The sequence below is a fragment of the Hylobates moloch genome, unplaced genomic scaffold (assembly GCF_009828535.3).
Source record: "Hylobates moloch isolate HMO894 unplaced genomic scaffold, HMol_V3 SCAFFOLD_20, whole genome shotgun sequence".
Classification (NCBI taxonomy): domain Eukaryota; kingdom Metazoa; phylum Chordata; class Mammalia; order Primates; family Hylobatidae; genus Hylobates; species Hylobates moloch.
In genome coordinates this window covers 54,464,701-54,487,206 of record NW_026652295.1, presented here as the reverse complement: position 1 = coordinate 54,487,206, position 22,506 = coordinate 54,464,701, and the positions used below count along the sequence as shown (strand labels likewise).

Genomic DNA, 22,506 nt, shown 5'->3' with positions numbered 1-22,506 from the left:
TTCAGGCAAGATGTGAATGTGACTTGGAATAAGAACAACATAGCTCTGGCTGGGCGTGGTGGCTCATGCCTGTAATCCGAGCACTTTGGGAGGCCCCAGTGGGTGGATCATCTGCGGTCAGGAGTTTGAGACTAGCCTGGCCAACACAGTGAGTTGGCCCATCTCTACTAAAATACAAAAAAATTAGCCGGGTGTGGTGGCATGCACCTGTAGCCCCAGCTACTCGGGAGGCTGAGGCAGGAGAATTGCTTGAACCCAGGAGGCAGAGGTTGCAGTGAGCCGAGATCGCGCCACTGCACTCTGCACTCCAGCCTGGGCAACAGAATGAGACTCCATCTCAAAACAAACAAACAAACAAACAAACAAACAAACAAACAAAAAAACATAGCTCTAATTTATTGAATGCCTATATGTACTTTATGTATATCATTTTAGTAATCCAGTTGAATTTAGCTATCCTTGTGTTTTAGAAGATGATAAAACTCAACATCTCCCAGTGGCTTAGAAATGCTCTAATGGGAACATTTCAGACATTGTGGCAGCAGTTTTTGGTAGCAGATTTTCAACTCCATCAGATCACATCAAAGATTATATTCTACCTAGAGAATCAGGAAGACAGGTGAGAAGGTAACGCCATCTGTCGCTATGACCCAACAGAGCAGTAATGAGCTTTTACTTTCAACTAGGGAAGCAAGGCTGAGCATGGTGGCTCATGTAATCCCAGCACTTTGGAAGGCTGAGGTGGGAGGATTGCTTGAGCCCAGGAGTTCCAGACCAGCCTGAGCAACACAGTGAGACAATCCCCTGGCCACTCTTCCCCCATCTCTTCAACAAATAAAAAAATTAGCCAGGCGTGGTGGCACACCTGCAGTCTAGCTACTTGGGAGGCTGAGGTGGGAGGATTGCTTGAGCCTGGAAGGTCAAGGCTGGCATGAGCTGGAATCTCACCACCACACAGTGAGCTGTGATCTTACCACCACACTTCAGCCTAGATGACAGAGCAAGATGCTCTCTCTCTCTGTCTGTCATACACACACACACACACACACACACACACACACACACACACACACAGAAAACTAGGGAAGCACAGAGGTGGACTGTCACAATTAAAGTGTTCCAGGCCATATTTCTTTTGAGTGGTGTTCTGAATTGGGCTAGGCTGTTTCTGTTAGGACAGACTCTTTTGACTCCTTGAGTCTCTGTCTCTGTGATTGTCAGAAATGGCTCCAGGAAAAATCGTGATCTAGGCAGCTTATCTACTTCTAGGAGCCTCAGTGTTCCCTTTTCGTTTTATCAAAACACTTCTGCAGGACATAGTCTAGTGGCCTTATTCATACTGAAGTATAAATGACCAATACTGTGCCACTTAATATTTTTCATCCATGGGTAGTTTGAATAGAAATAAAAAGCTTTAAACCAAAAGAATGTATCTGTTACTGGAAATTTAGGCGACAGCATGCAGGTGATGTGAAGGGAGGTAGATATTTTTTTCAAGTCCTCAAAATGATATATTTTTGGTCATATAGCTATAATCACTGCAATTCTAAGTACTCGATATCTAGTTTTTGTTTTATCTTTTTATTTTATAATAAAATGCTATGGAAATGTATTGAGTAGTATGTGCTGAGCAGGCAGTATATTACAGGATTTACATACATTATTTCATTGTAATACTAACATCTAGTGAAGTAGGTATGATTATTCATGTTTAGAATATATGAGCAAGTTAAAGATGTTAAGTAATTTTCCTGTGTAGTAGTATGGGTAGTTAATTATGGGGCTGGGTGAAGCACTCTGGCTTCCTAACTCAGCTTGGTGAAAGTCCTGCATACTTTCCATAAAACTGTAAAATGTGAATTATGGCAGGTGTTTCTACTTCCCTGAAATGTGGTAAAGGTGAGTCATAAGTCTTTTATGCAGTAATATGGTAGACAATTGTGTTAGTTAGGGTTCTCCAGAGAAACAGACCAATAGGACATATTAGTTACACACACTTACACACACAGAGATTTATTTATTTTAAGGAATTAGCTCATGCAATTGGGCTGGGAGATCTAAAATCTGTAGGGCAGGCCAGCAGGCTAGAAATTCAGGAAAGAGCTGATAGTGCAGTCTTGAGTCCAAATTCTGCAGGGTATCAGGCTGGAAACTCAGGCAAGGTCTCTATATTGCAGTCTTGAGGAAAATTCTTTCTTTGAGAAACCATGGTCTTTGCTCTTAAGGCCTGATTGGAGAAGGCCCACCCACTATATGGAGGATAATCTGTTTTACTTGAAGTCCACTGAATAAAATGTTAATCACATTTAAAAATATACCTTCACAACATCTAGACTGATCTTTTATGAAAAACTGGGTACCATGGCCTAGCCAAGTTGGCACATAAAATTAACCATCACATCAATAGCCAGAGATTTTCAATGAATAGACTTTTAAAGGTACCTGGATTCTCCACTTGCAAATTCTGTAGCTGGTTCCTGTGCTGTGGACACAAACACAAGGCCAGTTTAGGAAGAGAATGAAGGGTGGCACAAAGGAACATACAGTCATATGTTCTATGGTGTGCTTGTTTTTTGTGATAGAATTCATCATATTGTTTTATGGACACAGATATACATTTTTAAAAATTCTTCTTTGCTTTATTATTGTTGGAGGAAGCTATTAGGCTGGCTTGGAAATCCCCGGTTGAGAAAGGGAGGAGAAAAAACACCCAAGCAATATTTCAGGGTCAGGAGGGCAGCTGCAAAGGGGAGGAAGGTCAGGGGGTTGGAATTCACACAGATCCTAAGTGTACATGATGACTAAGGAGGGGAGGGGTGTGGGCTGCACAGCTGTAGCACAGGATTCTAACTACCCTGTGATGGGCACTGTGAAAGAATGAATGAATTTACTTCCTAAATGCAGTGGGAACAATGATTACTTACAGACAATTGGAAGTCAGAAGAAATAGGGATATTGTTATTTTTGTGTTTTTAAGTAGAATATCATGGCTCTTAAAATGTTATAAGAAATATGTGTAAATGGCGTGACTATTATGTTCCCCAAAACAACTCCTGTGTGAAAGGGGACAGTGAACAAGATGGTTTATACACCTTTGCTCTCTGTGTGTATGAGGAAAAGGATGAATAAAGGATGGAGTGGCTCCATAACACTTCATTACCAGCATGCTACCATCTCAGCAGTCCCTTGCATGATGCTGATCAGCTGCAGCTTCTCTAAGGGGCAGGCTTCCACCGCTCACTCACAGCAGCTCCAGGAGCCAGAGCTATAGTTGGAAGAAAATGCAGGTCTCTTGGAAATTGGTGTCTAACCAGCCTTGTATCTTAAACCAGTTTGAGTCACCACAAACTAGGAGGCTTATCAAAAAGAACCTCATCATCTCGAGCTCTCCTTGTGTGACTTGACTGGGACCCACTGATTTTCCTACTGCTATGCTCTGTCTCCCCACTATTATAGTTTAGCTTGACTTCTGCCCTTCTTCTCATTCCTGCATAGTAAGCTAGTTTCACTTCTTACCCTAGCAGCCTCAGCCGTACCTTCCTCTAGCCTTCTTTTTTCCAGTCTCTAAATGTTTCTCAAATTCATCCTCTCCTTTCCACCCCCAGTTTCAATGATTTCGTTCAGGCTCTCCTCATTTATTGCTGGACCGTTACAGTAACTGCTCACTCATCTTGTCTGAGTGTGATCCCTCTTCAGTCCATGAGTCATGCAGCTATACGGGCAAACTACTTATAACCCTTCAGCAACAATCCAGCTCCTACTGGATGAAGATGAGATGAAGTCTGGGCCCCAGTGTCACATGCAAGCCCTGCTGTGATCTTCATCCACCACCTGCTTTCCAGCCGTCTCTGCTGCCACTTCCACTTGATGCTCTCAAAGCACCTTGTGCTTTTCTCACTTCTCATTCTGGGAGACTGGTTGGATAACTCAAAGGTCCTAACATCTGCCCCCCTCAAACACTATCTTCTTCGTTTCTTACCTGATTTGGAATAAGGTGGTAACAAGCAAGAAAGGAAATACATTCCCTTCTTCCCTGGATCTAGAATAATTCAAAGCAGCCTTAAAATGAGAAATGATGCTGGAGGAAGGAAGTAGCTGCTGTGCCGATCCCGTTGGTGGGCTCTGTGTATGTGTGTGTGTGAGAGAGAGACAGACAGATAGACACTTGGGGCATTTTTAGCCTTGGTTGTGGCAGAGCTTTCTTTCTGAATTCCTACTCACATTGGACCAAGCTGCTGAAGCCAAGCTGCCAAGCCAATAAATTCACCCAACAGACATTCATCAGGGGCCCCCTCCTAAGACCTGGGATTCTGAAGTACATAAGAAACAGCTGCTACTCACACGGTGCGTTTGAATCTCAGTCTGTACACTCTGGGATAAGAGGTGCCCCTTTGTCTTTTTTTCGATTCACCTCAGGTTCTGACTCCCCAGTCTCCACGAGGCCAGCCTGGTGCTCCCCATTTCTTCCACCTCAGAATTGTGTTAAGGTTCTGGGGTCCTGTAAGATGCATGCCACGGTGTCAGGGAATGGGAGGGAACATTTGTGCCTCCAGCTTATGCCCACCTCAAAAGATTCAGGCTTGTGGAAAATAAAAGTCAGGTATTCTTGCAGGCTGTTTCTGCTTCCCTTCCTGCCATATAGCTTCCTCTAGGGGTAAAGCAAGGAAGGGACAGGTCCAGATCACCTCAGGAAAGAGAGATAAAATGAAATCTACTGGGGCCTTTAGTGCAGATACGGGGGCTTTGAGCCACACAGTTGTTCCAGATGGATCTCAGGTGTTCTAAGAGGAGGATGTGCAACAAATGTCAGGGAAAACCCAAATATTGTTAAGGACATTTGGAATGAACTTAGCATTTATTCTTGAGAGGAGGCTGTGGTTGGATTGGCTTGCTACCGTGCAATATGAAGCATCCCACCTGAGCAGAGTTTTCCACCAAGCCAGCTCAGAGGGATCAGGCATTGATCCCTGGTTCCGATTCGGTGCGGCTTAAGGTAGCAGCAGAATTGTTTTCACTGACTGTACATGGAACAGCCCTGCTTTCCTCAGAAGAGGGCAGTGGGAGTGCCAGGCACTTAAAGTTTCATAGACTTTGCTTCTGTGCAGTAATAAAAGGTTTTGTTTTTAATGAAAAAGTAATTATTTCACTTAAGTATCTACTGTTTGAAGTGAGAGAGTGTGTAAAAGCTATTATCAAAAGCAATTTTCTGAAGTCTCATTAATGAAGACAGGTAATGAAAATGGAAGCATAAAGAAGGTATAAAGACATAACTTTGCTTATGTGTCAATAGAGAAGAACTGAATATCTATAATTGCTTTTTTTTAAACACTAACATGTTTGTCTAAGTTTTTGTTGTCTCCAGTAATGGAGACAATGAATTTAAAAGAAAAAAAACCTTCTGAATTACAGAAAGGTATGTATTGGAAAGATACAGGGACATCTCAAAGGAGGTTTAACAACCAAGCTTGGGAAGGATAGATACAGAACTCATGGACTTTGTATCCTGAGAGCTGTTATTAAGGTGACCCAGTTGCAGTAACTTCTAGTTTCTGCGTCTCTGTTGTTTCATGTTTCCTGAAGTGACAATTATATTGGCTTAGTCATCTGCCCCTGGATCAAACAAGTGTGAATAGACAACATCACCTAATATCTAAAATTTACTAATGCTTCCTACCTGTTGACCAAGGCTAGGTACGGGAGCAGAAACCAGCAGGGAGTCATCAGCAGTAGTGATGGGTGGGTGGGTCCAGCTAGATTCGTGGGGATCCTGAGCGAGCATTTACATGAGTCATACAGCTTTCTTCCATTTCCTGGGCATTGGAAATGTTAACCAGGGTGTTTGGGGATACAGCAGAATGAAGTGAACACTTGGATGTCAGTAGAAACATGGAATTATCTATTTTTGTTTGTTGTCCATTTAACTGAAATATTTTGAAAGCTTTCTGTTTATTTTGTTTTATCCCGTCTTCTCCAGTTTTCTTATTTGTAAAAATTTCATCCCCAGTCTATCAATTACCACAATCCTTACCTCTCCTCCTCTATCTTTTCCTTTACGTTCTGAATACAGCAGTGTCATCCATCACTTACTTCATGCCAGGGGCTCCAAAGTCATATGTCACCAGGGGCCAGGTATCATACATGCAAGGACTGTGTCAGACTGGAAAGCACAGGTCCTTTACGTGTCCTTTCTTTAAAGGGGAGACCACTAGGGCCGGTATTCCACGTCTGAATTTTCATGTGAAATTTTCCAATATTGACGTGTTTGCTGTTAATTTGTTTTTAAAAATGAGTAGGCCAGCCACAGTGCATCTACAATGACGGTGCGATCAGCAGTGAATAGTTTTGGATAGGATACTCTTGGAAGAGTGAAGTGAGGGAGCTGGGGAACTGCATCTCCAACCTGACTTCTGAAGGGACTGCGGAGGCTCGACTTGATTTAGTCTCTCTCTCCTTATCAACTTTCTACTATGAGCCATATTTTTATGTATGTATTTATACCATTCCACTAAAAGACATATTTTTAAGCCTAATAAGTGACAATAAGATGATTGATATTTAATTATAAATTGGCGATTTTGTCACTTCTGCTCTCCCAGTTAGATTTCAGGCCCTTCTAAGAAAGAAGCCCTATGGGTACTTAAGACATATTTTTAATTAACCGACATAAACAAAAATCCATTTAAAATATAAGATTAAGTATTTTCTAGTTAAATGTATGTTTTCGGTATTTGAGTTTGTCTTCCTAATGCATTTGTTTTGTGGGGCTATTTTTAGAGATATGTTTGCTTTTCTTTTAGGCAAGTTATTTAAAATGTTCTTCCTTTGGTTGGAAAGACTATTTGTAGATACTCAAATGTAAACTAGTTCTGATGTCTCTATTTCTATAATTTTCATATGATTGCGTTTAGGTGGACTTGCAAAAAAAAGATATCTGAAATTTTTTGACAGTTTTTTTTACATTTTTTAGAAAAATTTTGTATTTTGATACTTTGCATAGTTCTTATTTTATTTGTAATCTGTTTGGGGAGATTTATGGAGGTGTGGGAACACATAGGACCAAAGAATCTTTGAGTGGAAAGAGACCACAGAGTAAGTGAAGGCTTGGTCCCTTGGAATAGGAGAGTGCTCAATACACACCAAGCAGTCTGGGAGTGCTGTAGTTGTACATTTTGAATGGTTTTTCTTCGTTGTGAACTGATACCTGTCATTTCCATGCTTTGGGCCTAGTACTGAACCCAGAACAAGTCTAGTCTTTTTGGGGTCCCCAAATATATGGTAATCTTTAGGGCTGTGACTATATGTTCCCCTAGTGCCAAGGACCACATTTTAGGGCACTTAGTACCATGTGGTCAAGAGCATGGGCTTTCGTGTCAAAAGGACCTATATAGAAATCCTGGTTGCACCTTGTACTGACAGAATGACCGTGGACAAGTTACTTAATATCCCTAAACATCCTTTTTCTTATTGGATTTCAGTGAGTATTAAATAAGATAGTCAGTGAAAATGCTTAAATTATAATCACCCAATAAATGAGGCATCTGGATGGAATATACTAAACTGAAAGAAAGGAAGAAGTCTTGCAGAATGTCTTAGTGCTGAGCCTTGATTGTCTAGGATTCAAAGTGATATCCCTATTGGGAACCGAAATTAATATGTCGAAGAGATATCTGCACTCCCATAGTCATTGCAGCATTATTCATGACAGTCAAGATACGGAATCAACCTTAGTGTTCATTAGCAGTTGAATGAATAAAGAAAATGTGGCATATATACACAATGGAATACTATTCAGTCTTAAAAACAGAAGGAAACAAATGTTTGATACTTACCATGTATACCTGTGAGAGAGACCACACACAGTTAGAGGAAAATGACGTTGAAAATTGTCTCGCTCCTCTGTCCCATCAGCAAGCTCGGTTTCCTTAGAAATACAGTACTAAGTAACACTAGCAAGTGTACAATCATTGTACCCTAGAAAGAGTTTGTGTTCTAAATTCCAGTGTTCTTTCATAGGCTGATGAACTGGGCTTCTCTACCTAGAAAGAAACCTTTGACTTCCTTAACTGCCTGAAACTGCTTCCCTTGAGTCAGAACTTAGCAGTAACCTTCCTGCTTCCTCTCCCTCTGATCCTCCTTCCTCTCACCTCCACCCAGGCTCTTCTGCCTCTTAGAGTTAAGGGTTCCTGCATATCTCCCCTAACAGAAGAGAGTGAGAGCCAGCTAATGGCCTCACCACTAGACCCCCTCTTCCGCACTTACTACTTAAAGGTGGTTTCCAGGTAAGACTTAACTGAGAGCTATTTATTTGATAAAAGATTTCATACCTTAATTGTTCAACAAGTTTTGAAAATTATTAACTAAAGCAAGCACAAGGTACCCCAAATTTACCATATCTCATTTTTTCTTCAAGGAGTTAAGCACGTTTTCCTTAACTGTTTTCTTCTACATCTATTTATTTGTGGTAGAGCTGGTTTTCCTTGGGGTCTCTAAAATCAGATAATGTGCTCTTGCTTCTAAACTTATTTCTAAATAAAAAACTAGTCATATAAGGATAGTCTTGGGCCATACCATATATTTTGATACAACATCAAGGAAGTTAATATTTATACCTACCTACCTAAGGGAATTTTAAAGAAAATTGTATCTTTGATTTTCCTAATTTTGGAGAAAAAATTTTCTGTTTCTGTTTATATAAAATATCAAAATTATGTGATGCTGAACCTATCTTGTGTTCACTGTATTGTACATTATTAATAAATGAATAGCAGAGGAATTTCTTTTATATTTTTCTGTCTAAAATTATGCTTAGGACTAAGGCAAGCAGGTCATCTTTCTTTGGTGACTTCTTTACACAGGCCACTGCTTCTAGTGCTTCTCTAAGTGTTTATGAAGAAATGTTATGAGAAATTTCTTAGATCAAAACTATCACTTTGTCCTTGCAACCTGTACATGTTGATCTTGTGAGCACAGGAATAAACTAAGCAACACTTAAACACACCGCAAAAGACCTTGCTATGGGCTGTGTGCAATGGCTCATGCTTGTTATCCCAGTACTTTGAGAGGCCAAGGCAGAAAGATGGCTTGAGGCCAGGAGTTTGAGAGCAGCCTGGTCAACATAGTGAGACCCCATCTCTATAAAAATGTTAAAAAATAAAATTAGCCTGGTGTGGTAGCATGTGCCTGTATACCCAGCTACTCAAGAGGTTGAGGTGGGAGGATCTCTTGAGCCCAGGAGTTCGAGGCTGCAGTGAGCTATGATCATGTCTCTGCACTCCAGCCTGGGCAATGGAGCAAGACCTTGTCTCTTAAAAAAAAAAAAGACCTTGCTATTTCCCCTCAATTCTTCATTTTGAAAATATTCAGATTTATAGAAAAGTTGAAAGAATAGACCAATGAATACTTATTGTTAGCCTATTATCACATTTAATACTTTTCCTTGTTTTTATTGAAACAATAAAAATAAGTGCAGACATCTTGGGTTTCCTCAGCCTGCATCTTCTATGGATAAGGACACTTTCCTGCATAACCACAATACTATTATTGCACCTTAGAAAACTAACAATAATTTCCTAATATTGTCTAATAAACAACCCATGTTCCATGTTCAGATTTCCCCAATTGCCCCAAAATGTCTTTTTAGCTTTTAAAAAAGCATCAACCCAGAATCCAACCTAGGTTCATGAATTGGTTGTGTCTCTTTTGTCCTTTTAAATCTAGAACAATTCCTCCCTTTTGGGTGTGTATGTTTCATGTCACTGACCTTTTTGAAGGATCTAGGACAGTTGTCTTGTAGAATGCTTCACAATCAGGATTTGTCTGTTTCCTTGTGTGCGTTCTATTTTTGGGGTTTTTTTTGGTGAATATTTTGAAATGCACATACAGAAATGTGCTTAAGTTATAAATATGTGGGTATGTGGGTTTGTGAAAGTTTACTTTTCAGCCTCTGGGATTTTAAACTTTTGGCTACTTTGCAAACCCTTGTCTCTGTACTTCTTTCTCCATTGCCTGTAGAGAATGCCTATTGCCAAGACAATTTCCTGGCACTTTCCTATAGATCAGGGTGGTAAGGCTGGGCGGCATTCAATTTAGGCAGTTCCATTGTACTTATCTCAGATCTCCCACCGGGGTTTCAGTTAAAGAAGTTATTGTTCAGTTCTCCTTCTAAAAATGTTGCATTATGTAATTATCCTGCCTTTAGGAGATTTGGGTTGTCTTTATACCATGTGAATGAATTGGCTATCAGGAAATTCATTTTAAAGCTTTTGGTGATCTAATTCAATTGTTAAAACTGCTTTAATAACTAGGTTGTAGAAGACACAATATAGCAGGTCCTTGAATAATGTTGTTTTGTTCAATGTCTTTTTGTTATAATGTTGATGAGAAAAAAAAATGAATTCCTGGCTGGGGCCACTGTCAGTGGAGTTCACACTTTCTCCCCATGCCAGTGTGGGTTTTCTCTGGATGCTGCAGTTTGCTCCCACATTCCAAGGAAGTGCACGTGAGGTTAACTGGTCCCATTCTGAGTGACTGTGGGCATAGATTATGAGTGCACCCTGCCATGGGATGCTGTCCTGTCCAGGTGTGGTTCCTGCCTTGTGCCTTGAGCTGCTGGGATGGGTTCTGGCCACCCTTGATCCTGAACTGTAATAAGCAGGTTGGAAAAGGAACGCATGAATAAATGCAAATTATTAGAAAATAAAAATTTGTAAGGTCTACAATAATCCTACAAATGCATGACAATAAACAATGTGGTATGAAAGTGCTCACGGGGTCTGCCATATTTGTGATTAGCTCTGAACTGCATGGCGGTAGGAGATACTCCTTATATTTTCACTTTGCAAACATTTATTCCTTGATTTAACCCCCTACCCCGATGACTGCCGTCATTTACTGATTCACCAAAAATTGGGTAAATAATTATCTTATTTGTTTTTATTAATCTTCTGTAAATGTATGTATAGCTCACATTTATTGCAGTGTTTAATATTAGAAGTGTTTTGGTCTTTATTTAGAAGTTTGGTGATATTTTTATGCCCAGAAATATTATTTGCTGTAGGAACTTAACTCATTTATATTAATTAGTCTATGTAAAATTGGTTTTATTATATGTCCTTTGACTTAAAGCAGCAGTTTCCAAGAACCTATTGATGATTTTAAGAGAGGATTTACTGTACAGGGTTTTTGGCTTGTAACTATCTAGTGCTTTTTTGTTTGCCGAGATTCAGTATCAGTCCAGAAGTGGCTCATGGTCATTTATGAAAAAGGCCAACTGTTAAAAAGTATTATGACGTAGGCCAGCTTTATTTTCACTACCCTAATTACTCTGGCCCCTTGTTGGTATGGTTACTCCACAGCTCTTTCGTGTATCTCTTGTTTTCAGCATACATGCCAAATGCAAATGACAAATGATGGTGTGAATTGGGGTCTTAACCTGGGGTCAGTGGGTCAGTTAATCCCATAAAATGATATGCAAAGTTTGCGTGTATTTACTCTTGTACTTTATTCTGGAAAGAGGTTTTCATAGATTTCATTAACTTTTCAGGGGTGCCCATGAGCCCAGAAATGTTAAAAACACTGACTTAGTTACTTCTTCATAGAGTTGTCCATATTTTCTCTGACCCTTGACATAAAATCTTTTTACTTTTGGTAATCTTTTTATGTACTTGTATTGGATTAAAATATTATAAGGAATAAAATTAAATTCATTCAGAATCTTAGTCATCACCCAAAGATAATCGCCACTTACATATGGGTAACTATTACATGTACATGCACATGCACATGCACATATTTTAAGAAATCATTCTTTATGAATTATTTCTTCTTTACTAAATTTAGATCAATAACATTTTTGTTTAATTGCTATAGAGTAGACTATGGTATCCATAAAACTATATTTAAACAGTCTCCTATTGATGGACATAGCTACTGTATTTGTACTTTAATAGGAATCAAACCTTAGGCAACAATAGCAGAATACTAGATAGGAACCTGGGGCTTTTGTTGATTACAGGAGCCCTCTTCCTTTGTCCTACCTTTCTAAGCCCCACATCAAAGGTTAGGCTCTGGCCTTTGGGTGAGAGAACATATTTGCTTTTCTTAAAACAAAAGGGAAGTGTAGTTCCGCACTCTTCTCTAGCCCCCAAGATAGTAACATGATTTGGCAAGTCATTTCAAATCAGTAAAGAATACAATAGGTTTTCTTTAGGATCAATCCACTTTAAAGCAGCTCCATTTAAATCTGTTCCCAATTTTCAGGGTTCAAATGGGCCTACATTTATATAGTTTACCTTATATTTTTAAAAAGTATTCATGAAAATTTTTGTGGGAAAAAATCCAATACTTTAATTGTTAAAACACTTGGATCATGTAGCCTGGGAGAGACTTTACCACATATAAATATGTATGATTTCCCTCAGTTTGTGTGTGTGTGTGGGGTCCATATTTTCCTATGATATATTGTTGAAAGAAGTGTTGTTGATTGTCTTTTCCTCTTTTTCTGTCTTATCTGTTTACCAATGACACTACCAGATTAGAGGCTGCACCATTCAACACCCATGGGTCCAGGGGTGGTAACTGTTCTCATCTGGCTATGAGTGATTAATGGTGTTTATGTCATGGCATAAATCACATTTCATTGTTCAATCAGCTGAGACTCAGTCCATTAAAAAAATTTACTCTACAAAAATCAATAACCAGTGGTTTTTGGAAAGGAGCAGTTCTTTAATAGTTATTCTCCAAGTCTGTCTGTAAAGATAAATAATCAAATTACTGTACTCACTAAAATAGTACAGGTAACAAGAATAAAAATGACCTTAAGTAAGATAAAGGATGACCTTAAGTAAGGACAGATAGGAAGCCATTTTTAGGAAGATAGAAAGCAGCCAAAGAAACCCAATACCCTCTTAAAAGTCTTTAAGAATGTCACCCTTTTATACAGAGCCAGCCAAAAGCAAAATCTCAGAAAGCTCAAGATGGATTTTCAGAAAAGCATGGAAAATAAACTGGGTTGATAATAGCATGCTGTGAGTGACCTAATGCCACTCACAACTCCCTATGGATTGTAGCTACAATACAGAAAATCAATTTTATTTACTTTTTGCCTCAAGTTTGCCTAATACCTTATTGTCATTACAAAAATATAAAGACTCTAAATAAATAAATTAGCCAAGATGATGAAATTTTATGTAAAATAAAATGGAAGACAGCTTTTTTGGGGGGAAAGAATAGAGAGCTACATCTTACGTACCTCACTTTGTGGGAAATATTACGTGAACTTCTAAAATAATGGGGTTTACACCTACTATGTGCCCACAAAAAAGAAAAATAAATAAAATAAAATAAAATAATGGTTTTGACCATGCATAGCCACAGGCCTAAACAGATTGAGATAAGGTTAGTAGTCCTGATGCAATGAGAGTTTATTTCACGTACCTTGGGTGAGTGTTTTGGGATGTGGCTCACACAGCCTGTTTGTGCTGCAGTTGCCACTGCTTTTGTGGGAAGCCCAGTGTTTTTGCTCAAATTGGAGCACGCCTCACTGATTTCTGCCTGTAACTTGCTTCTTAGGAATCCATGGCTGCAAGTTACATTTCAGGAATTCGAGTTATACCAGTTTTGCATCTTTACCATGAGTCTCAGCGAAGTCGAATTCTCAGTAGGAAAGTCAAGACTTCCTTTTGATGTGTCATTATGTTTATAATTTTGCAGCAGAGATAGTCAACATCCTTGTTTCATTAGTAAGCCAGTGGCTCTGTAAATAATCACAAACACAATCCAACAAAGAAGGAAGGAATAACATCTTGTGCCTTTTCCCTCTGTGGAAGATATAACACTTTTATGCAAGACATGACCTACAGATTTGCTCCAGCTAGATGAAGGGAGGACTAACTTTCAGGCAAAGTGCTTTGTAAAAGCATCCTGTTTCTCATTTCACTGTGTAATGACCAGGAGCTGAGAAGAGCTCTGTTTCCTGTCACTGCGCTGCATCATTCTCATTTACATTATTGGCAGCTGTTACTTTGCTGGAAGTTTAAATTACCTCGAGAACTCTAAACTGAGTTCAGATGTTTGTTTATTGGTGCTGCCATAGGCTTCTGAAAACAGTCTTTTGTGTTCTCCCAGGCTTAAGAAAAGGCTCTTCTCAGAATCAGCCCTTCCTCCCTCCTTGCTCTTTTCTGGGAACCTGCTTCAGTCTCATGAAGAAAATTAAATAAAGAGGACAGGGGCTTAAAACTGGTCAGAACGGAGTCTCCAGTGGTGAGGTGACTTGAAGCGGAAAGGAGTTGGGACTTAACATCCTGCATTTGTGCTTTGTTTTCGAAACTTCGCGTTAGTTGCATTAATGAATTAAGCAGCAGGCTAGTAATGGAAAATGTTTCTACTGTCCTGGTGGGGGAGCCAAATACTATAGATTTGTAACAGGAAGGCTGTTGATACTGGCTTCATTGTTGGGCCAGTCATTTGTGAGCTGGTGGCCGGACCACAGGCCACACACTTCTTCCGTGCAAATCTTCATGTATTGGAACTGCCTGTGTATTGTTTTTACGATTGGAGACTTGGCTAAGAAAAGATGGTGAGCCCCGTGTTTCATTTTTTTGGTTTCTGTATATTCCCTCAGCTCTGAGGATGGTGCAGGATATGCCAGACCCAGTTTGGGGGCAGGGAGGGCGGTGGTGGTCAGTGGGGGGGATGTTTAAATCGATGAGCATATGTGAGTATTTTGCTGTTAATGCTTTTTCTGTGTCATTCTCTGTAGAGTTCCGGGAACGCGTCCTATCGCTGCTCTATGTCTTCCTCTGCGGATTTTTCCGATGAGGATGATTTCAGCCAGAAATCTGGCTCCGCATCCCCAGCTCCGGGAGACACCTTACCCTGGAATTTGCCTAAACATGAGAGATCGAAAAGAAAGATTCAAGGGGGCTCAGTGCTGGACCCTGCTGAGAGGGCAGTGCTTCGGATAGCAGGTAAGAGCATCTGGGGAAGGGGATGGAGTGGGGGAAGAGAGTTGCGGAAATTCGCCCATCTACCTCCTGGGGGGCCATAGCGGGAGCTGATGCACTGGGCAGGAATCTGTGCTCAAGGTGGGGAAGGATGATGGCCATGTTTACTTTATGCCTTGTTTTACCGATAGAGCCATTTGCCCTGCCTGCTGGTGACTAAGCTGTTTGGCCCTGCCTTCTGGTTGGATGAATCGATTCCTTTGAAATGCAAGGAAATATTTACAGACATTTGCACTAAACTTTCCTATTTACTGCATTAGTTACCATAACATTCTGAAAGTATTAGCTCCAGTGATTGCTAGTATATTTGCGGGAAGCTGGAAGTAAGCAGCCTTTATTTTCATTTTTGCCCAGGGGCACTGAGCTACGCAGATTGAGAAGATTTACGGTTTTTGGTACCCAAGATTGCAAAGCATATTCCAGCAACTTGCATATTGTTTTTCTTTAAATGTAGCATCTCTGTCTGCATCATCGTATCCATAGCAGCTTTCTGTCCTTAGTGCTTTTGAGGGTTTGGCCATCACGCCTTCCTGATTAATTAATACATGAGACGTGCCAGTGTTTCTGTTCTGTGTTACCCGGTGTTCCCTTGCATTGGCCCTAAAAGCTGAACCAGAAGTGATGGCTTGTTTTACCCAGCTGAAAGCTGAGAACACTGTGGAAATCAACCTTCCAACCCCTGCGTGGTTTGTGTGTATGTGTCCCGTGCATGAGAGGTGCTTCCAGGGGTGTTGTTCCTTTCTTCCCTCAATAGTTTTTTTTTTTTTCCTTCTTGGAAATGGTAACAGGGCAGGATGGAATGTGTCCTTGGGGACTTTCTTGCAAAGGCAGAAGGCCAATTGTTCTTTAAGTTTGTTTCTGCATTCAGTGGTTCAGGCTTCCTTTCCTTCCCTCTCTTCCACTCTTAACTCTGGGGGTCCCTTTCCACAGGTTTTTTTTTTTTTTGCCTCCTATACTATATTGCAAAGGTGGTACTTTCTCTTCCTCCAAGGGGGCTGGAGGGGACCAGCCATCAAGGCAGCTGAGAACCCCCTTTTTGTCCCCCCAGTGGGATTTTCTGATTACGGGAAAAACAAACAGTGCCTAGCCAGCCATTCTCTAGTCAGGGTTTCTGGGGCAACAGCCTTGAGCTTCTTCTGGCTTCCGCTGTGAGATGCTGGCTGGTCTCACCCAAGCCTTTGAGGAGCAAGGGGTGGAGTGAGAAAGGGGAGGTGGAGGGAGGATGGAGACTGAGAGTGAGCAGGGGTAGACTTGGAGAGTCAAGGCAGACCAGAAAATGTTTAGTCACTGAGGCCTGCCTCCTTGCCCTGTTGAGAACTTTCCCGCAGGTCTGAGGCTCCAGCGAAACGCATGCCTGTACAGATGACACTGCCCATACCAGATGTTTGACTCAGCAGAAAGGGAAGATAGATGAAAGGAGAGTGTGAGTGAGAAGTTACTGGGGGCTGATGGCCCACTTAGGGTATCAAAATAGGATGCCTGTTCTATGTATTTTTTGGAAGGTAGAAGGTGCTTCTGGGCTGAGAGTTTTGATAGTAGTGGCAGAGATGGATATTTTGCTTTCAGTAATGAGGGAGGGAGTTATGACAGAAGGACAGGGCAGGTGTTTGTTAGGGGGAATGAAATTATATAAATTGGGAAAAACTCTACTGGGCAGGAAGTCATGAAAAATTGGTAGTACTAACCATCATTGTACACTGCAGGTGGGGAAGACATTGAAGAACTCTATGTTCTAATGGGATGCAGGGTACATGAAGGTGCTGATGCTATTAGTAGACTGTGGAGTCATTGATGCAGGGTCCATTGCTTCTTAATTGTAAAATGTTCACTGAGTTTGTAGGGATAGCTGTGAAGTTGGTGGCAGGTGATGCACTGGGGATCTCAAAATTCCATTCTTTAAAACTTACAGGCCAGGCGTGGTGGCTCATGCCTGTAATCCCAGCACTTTAGGAGGCCCCGGTGGGCGGATCATGAGGTCAAGAGATGGAGACCATCCTGGCCAATATGGTGAAACCCCATCTCTACTAAAAATACAAAAATTAGCTGGGTGTGGTGGTGTGCACCTGTAGTCCCAGCTACTCTGGAGGCTGAGGCAGGAGAATTGCTTGAACCCAGCAGGCAGAGGTTGCAGTGAGCTGAGATCTTGCCACTGCACTCCAGCCTGGTGGCAGAGCAAGACCCTGTCTCAAAAAAAAAAAAAAAAAATTACATGAATTCTTCAAAAGCAGAAAAAAATAAAATGAAACAACAAACAGCAGGGAAGCATATGATTTAATTTAATTAATTAATTTATTTTGAGACAGATTCTCTCTTTGTCACCCAGACTGGAGTGCAGTGGCATAACCTCGGCTCACTGCAACCTCCACCTCATGGGTTCAAGTGTTTCTCCTGCCTCAGCCTCCCAAGTAGCTGGGACCACACGCATGCACCACCATGCCCAGCTAATTTTTTTTTTTGTATTTTTAGTAGAGATGGGGTTTCACCATGTTGGCCAGGCTGGTCTTGAACTCCTGACCTCAAATGATCCGCCCACCTCAGCCTCCCAAAGTGCTAGGATTACAGGCGTGAGCCACCACACCTGGCCTATGATTGTATTTTAAATAAATATTGGTAAATTAGCTTTTTGCTAGACAAGTCATAAACAATAATCATACATGGAGGATAGACTTGGGAGGTCAGTCCACAAATATATGTTTAACTTATAATGTGGCTAAATTATGAAATTTAGATATATGATATGTTAAACTGGCCACTGATCACCCAGTGTGAGGATGAGAGTACAGGTTATCTAATGGAACTTGGTGCTGTGGATACTATGAAAACATACAATTGAAATTTCAACTTCTAATTTTGTTATATCTTTGCATACTCTTCCTGAAACTTACCCCCTCCCTGAAATTCACCCTTTTTAGGAAATGAGGTGAAGTTCAGAAATGGTGTGAGGATGTCTATAGTGGTCATTACTTAGTAATAAAAGAGCTGAGAGTTTAGTATTTTTATTTGTTTTTAAGGTCCTAAAAATAGGATTGTGAAAATGTCTATTGAGTCAAAAAGACTATGTGGTCTGGGGGATACCTTAATTCACCCACATTTAGCAACTACTTATTGAGCCCCTGCAATAAAATGAAGATTAGCACACAGTTCTGCCTTTAAAAAATCATAGTTTCAAGAGAGATTGGTGAATGGATACAAACTTACAGTTAAAAGAAATGAGTCCTAATATTCCATAGCAGAGTAGGATATCTATAGTTAGCAATAATATATTGTATATTTCAAAATAGCTAGAAGGAAGGACTTGAAATATTACCAATACATAGAAATGATAAATGCTTAAGGTGATGGATACCTGAGATACTCTGACTTGATCGTTACACATTCTATGCATGTAAAAAATACTTGCAGTATGGTACCCTCATTAATATATAAAATATCATGTATCAGTAAAATAAAAAAGAATAAGCTGGAAAAGAAAGGTCATAGTCTAATACGATAAATGGATGTGTTGTTAAATAGTTACAACGTGGTAATTATTAGTTGTTACAGGGATTAGTTGTGATGGCTATAAGCACCTAAAATTAAAAGAACCCAGAGGAGAGTGTAATTAACTTGTGGGGAGAAGGGAGGCATGGGAGGTTCCTGAAAGGTTTCTGAGAGGAAGTGCCACTTGAACTGAGATTTAAAGAGCTTGATGGAATTAGGGTGAAAGGGAAGCCCACTTTAGAGGGATGCAACTACAAGAACAAAGGTAGGGAGATGGGTTTAAATGGGAACTGCAAGTAATGTGTGTTGCTAAGTGTGGGATTTGGAAGGGAAAGGCAGAAACTGTAAAGATGTTTGTGTACAATCCTGAGGCAACTGGACTATTTATGTTGTAAGTGCTAGGGAACCGCTGAAAGATTTTTAAGCAATGGAGTGGCATAATCAGGTTTACGGTTTGGAAAGTCATATTAGTGATGGTGTCACATGTCTAACACTTCTTATTATTTATTTATTTAAAAATTTATTTATGAGTTGAGGGTTTGTTCTGTTGCCCAGGGTGGAGTGCACTAGCACGATCACAGCTCACTGCCACCTCTAAGTGCTGGACTCAAGGGATCCTCCCACTTCAGCCTCCCAAGTAGCTAGGACTACAGGTGTGTACCACTATGCTTGGCTTATTAAAATTTTTTTTTTATAGAGATGGGTTCTTATTGTGTTGCCCAGGCTGGACTCGAACTCCTGGGCTCAAGTGATCTTTTCCACCTGGGCCTCCCAAAGGGCTGGGATTATAGGAATGAGCCACAGGGCCTGGCCAACTTCACTTTTTTTTTTTTTTTTTTGAGACAGGCTCTTCTTCTGTTTCTCAAGCTGGATTGCAGTGGTGTGATCTCAGCTCACTGCAACCTCTACCTCCCGGGCTCAAGCGATCCTCCCACCATAGCCTCCCAGGTAGCTGGGACTAAAGGTGTGTGCCACCAATTCCTGGCTAATTTTTGTATTTTTGTAGAGACAGGCTTCCACCATGTTGTGCAGGCTAGTCTCGAACTCCTGGGCTCAAGCAATCTGCCCACCTTGGCCTCCCAAAGTACTAGTATTACAGGCATGAGCCACTGTGCCTGGCCCAACTTCACATTTTTAGTTTTTAGTGCTTTTGTATGTGTTGTGGTTTCATCATATTAAAATCTGAGACTATAGTATGTTTACTTCTTATCTCCTAGGGTCAATGTGAGCATAAAACAATGAAATATAAGGAAAGGGGCTTTTAAACACCCATTGTATAAATGCTTTTTACATATAAGCAATACAGATCTGCTGTTGTTAGCTACAGGATATTTTAAGTTGGGTTTTTCAGTGATAAACTACCTATAAAGTTACATGGTTTGTCAGTGATAATGCTATTTTAAGAAAAGGATTTTTGTCCTATCCAAATTCTTTGAAGTTGGAATTGAAGGATCAAAGGCTAATCAGACTTTGAACTCAGGCAGACTTGAGTTTTAATTACTTCTCTGTCCATGACTAGTTGTGTTTACTTGGACAATTTACCAAACTTAGCCTCAGTTTCTTTATCAAAGGGTCATGGTTGTGGTGATTAAATATAATAGTGAATGCAAACAATTCTGCTGACTCCTTGGCACATCAAATGCTCTATAAATTATAGTTTACCCATGGCTAGATGTTCTTCTAAAAACTTAATCTGGTATCCTATTTAGACCTCCCAAGAACTCCATGAAGTACGTACTATGATTTTCTTCATTTTCAGTTCAGAATCTGCTGAGAAAGGAAGAGAAACTTTGCCAAGGTCCTAATGTCAAGAAGCAGTAGAGCTAGGATCTGAATTCAGGCAGTCTTTACTCCAAAGTCCAAGCTATTTACTGCTATGCTTTTGCCTCTTCTCTATGGAATACACTATTATTATTAGCATATTGACCCAGTGTTACCCTTCTAAGAATGCATGGGGTAAAGGCTGTTTTTAAAAAAATCCCAAATGCTGCTTCTGCTCATTTTGACTGGTTCCTTAAATGGATGATTAAAATTATTGAGTGTGTGCTAACTATATTCATAAAATTGGGTGCTACTGGGTGTCAGTCTCTGATGAAGGCTCAGACGTGCCTTCAGTGACCTTACTCATTGTAAAGGAGACATTTTTGAGAGACCTATGTCTATACATGTGTGTTCTGTAAATGAATGACTCTCAGGGACTTAATTGCTAACCCCTTTATTTCAAGGTGTCCCATGTGATGCCTGGTTGTTACTTCATGAACTAATGTGCACACAAATGCATATCGAGCTGTAAGAAAACTCTAGTAACCTTAAAGACTTACTGGGACAATGGTTCAAACGCAGATTATAAACCAGTGGTCAGGATAGAAAAAAAAGATGTGGTCTTGCTTTGTTTGGAGGAACAAAAGGAGGCCAATTGCTGAGGAGGAGTGCTCCAGTTCTATCTCAAGTTAGTTTATTTTCCACGAGTACACAATTTTTTCTTTCAAGAGGAACTCATCCCTATGTAAGCATTAATGGAAAATGGTCCATAGTTCACAACACCCAACGCTAACAAAGAAATAAAAAATCATGGAGGGCAAAACATTAGTATACGTGAAAGGAGGAAATAGGGAAGGAAGATTTAGACAAGAGGTGAAGTTGACATAGATCGGACCGTCAACAATCAGCTGATTTATCTAATAATAGTAGTAGCAATGAGGTATCATCCTGTCACTGTACTCCAGCCTGGATGACAGAGTGAGACCCCACCTCCTAAATAAAGTAGTAGATGCAGCAGCTAATCCTTATATAACACCAGACATTATTCTAAACTTCATTTACTATACAACTTTATGAGTTAGGCACTATTATCGCTGTTTTACTCATGAAGAGAGGCTCAGAGAGGATAAGTAACTTGCCCATGTGACACAGTAAGGAGTGAAGATTCTATCTACAGCAGCCTGACTTCACTGTTTTTTTTTTTTTTGAGATGGAGTCTTGCTCTGTCGCCCAGGCTGGAATACAGTGGCGTGATCTTGGCTCACTGCATCCTCCACCTCCCGGGTTCAAGCAGTTCTCTGCCTCAACCTCCCGAGTAGCTGGGATTACAGGTACCCACCACCACGCCTGGCTAAATTTTGTATTTTTAGTAGAGATGGGATTTCACCATCTTGGCCAGGCTGGTCTTGAACTCCTGACATCGTGATCCACCTGCCTCAGCCTCCCAAAGTGCTGGGATTACAGGCGTGAGACACCACGCCCGGCCATTCATTACGCTTAAACACATCCATTTACATGCCTGGGTATCAGTTGGTTCCTCCGATTGACCCTTAAACTCACCCACTTTAGTATATAATACACATATATCTAATTTAAGGGAACTGTATCCATTTTACTCAGTTTAATGGATACTAGTACTATGTAGAATGAATAATAAGGAGAGAGCAGGAGAGAGGTGATAAATATGGGGCTGTTGTGAACCAATAGGCCCGCCGCGGAGCCCAGCAGCAGATGCGCCTGCGGGCTCTGGGGGGCAGAAGGGAGGGACCGCAGGCTGGTCCTCGGCAGCCTCGCGGCGGCCGGGCCCTCAGGCGCAGGCGCGGCCCGGCTGTCAGGCGCTGATGCGCGGGGCCACCTGCAGAGGCCTCCTCACCCCGTCCCCGGGATGTCCCCTAGACGCGGACCCCCGTGCCCTCTTTGCCCTGTGCTGTCACAGAGTGACCTGAATCCTCCCACGCCAAAAAGATGGGTGGAAGAAAGTATTTCCAACCCTCCCCCCGATCATCCCTTACCCAGGGAGAGCCGCTGGCCCCTCAGCAGGGGGCTGCGCACGGCGGTGGAGCGATCTGCGGCTTTGTTTCTCAGGCACCTGTTGTGGATCCCAAATAGAAACGTCGCCCTTGGGGATCCGGGACCGGGCAGCCAGTGTCCGGGGGTGGGCGTGCTTGGCCGCACGGTCCACCCGGGTGGGCGGGCCTGGGGAGGGGGCCCGGGGCGCGTGGCTCTGCCTGGGAGGGAGGGGCCGAGCGGCGCCGGGGCCGGA

The 22,506-nt window shown here is 41.3% G+C and overlaps 1 protein-coding gene and 1 long non-coding RNA gene across 18 annotated transcripts in view; one reads left to right on the top strand and one right to left on the bottom strand.

Annotated features, from left to right (window-relative positions):
- The window catches only part of DST (dystonin), a 495,141-nt gene that overhangs the window by 94,621 nt on the left and 378,014 nt on the right, over nt 1–22,506 (top strand). For 15 of the 17 annotated variants that reach the window (XM_032140288.2, XM_032140274.2, XM_032140272.2 and 12 more), the window contains exon 4: nt 14,759–14,966. In XM_032140288.2, the coding sequence (XP_031996179.1) occupies nt 14,759–14,966 (208 nt within the window). Of the gene's footprint in view, nt 1–14,445; nt 14,576–14,758; nt 14,967–22,506 lie in introns of those variants that run through there. The other 2 variants (XM_032140289.2, XM_032140280.2) reach the window with 2 other exon arrangements.
- Nucleotides 1,998–22,372, bottom strand: LOC116459656 (uncharacterized). Its single transcript, XR_004245644.2, has 4 exons — nt 22,256–22,372; nt 4,412–4,498; nt 3,093–3,265; nt 1,998–2,482 (listed from the first exon to the last, which is right to left on the bottom strand). It is a non-coding gene; the product is annotated as an uncharacterized LOC116459656 (long non-coding RNA).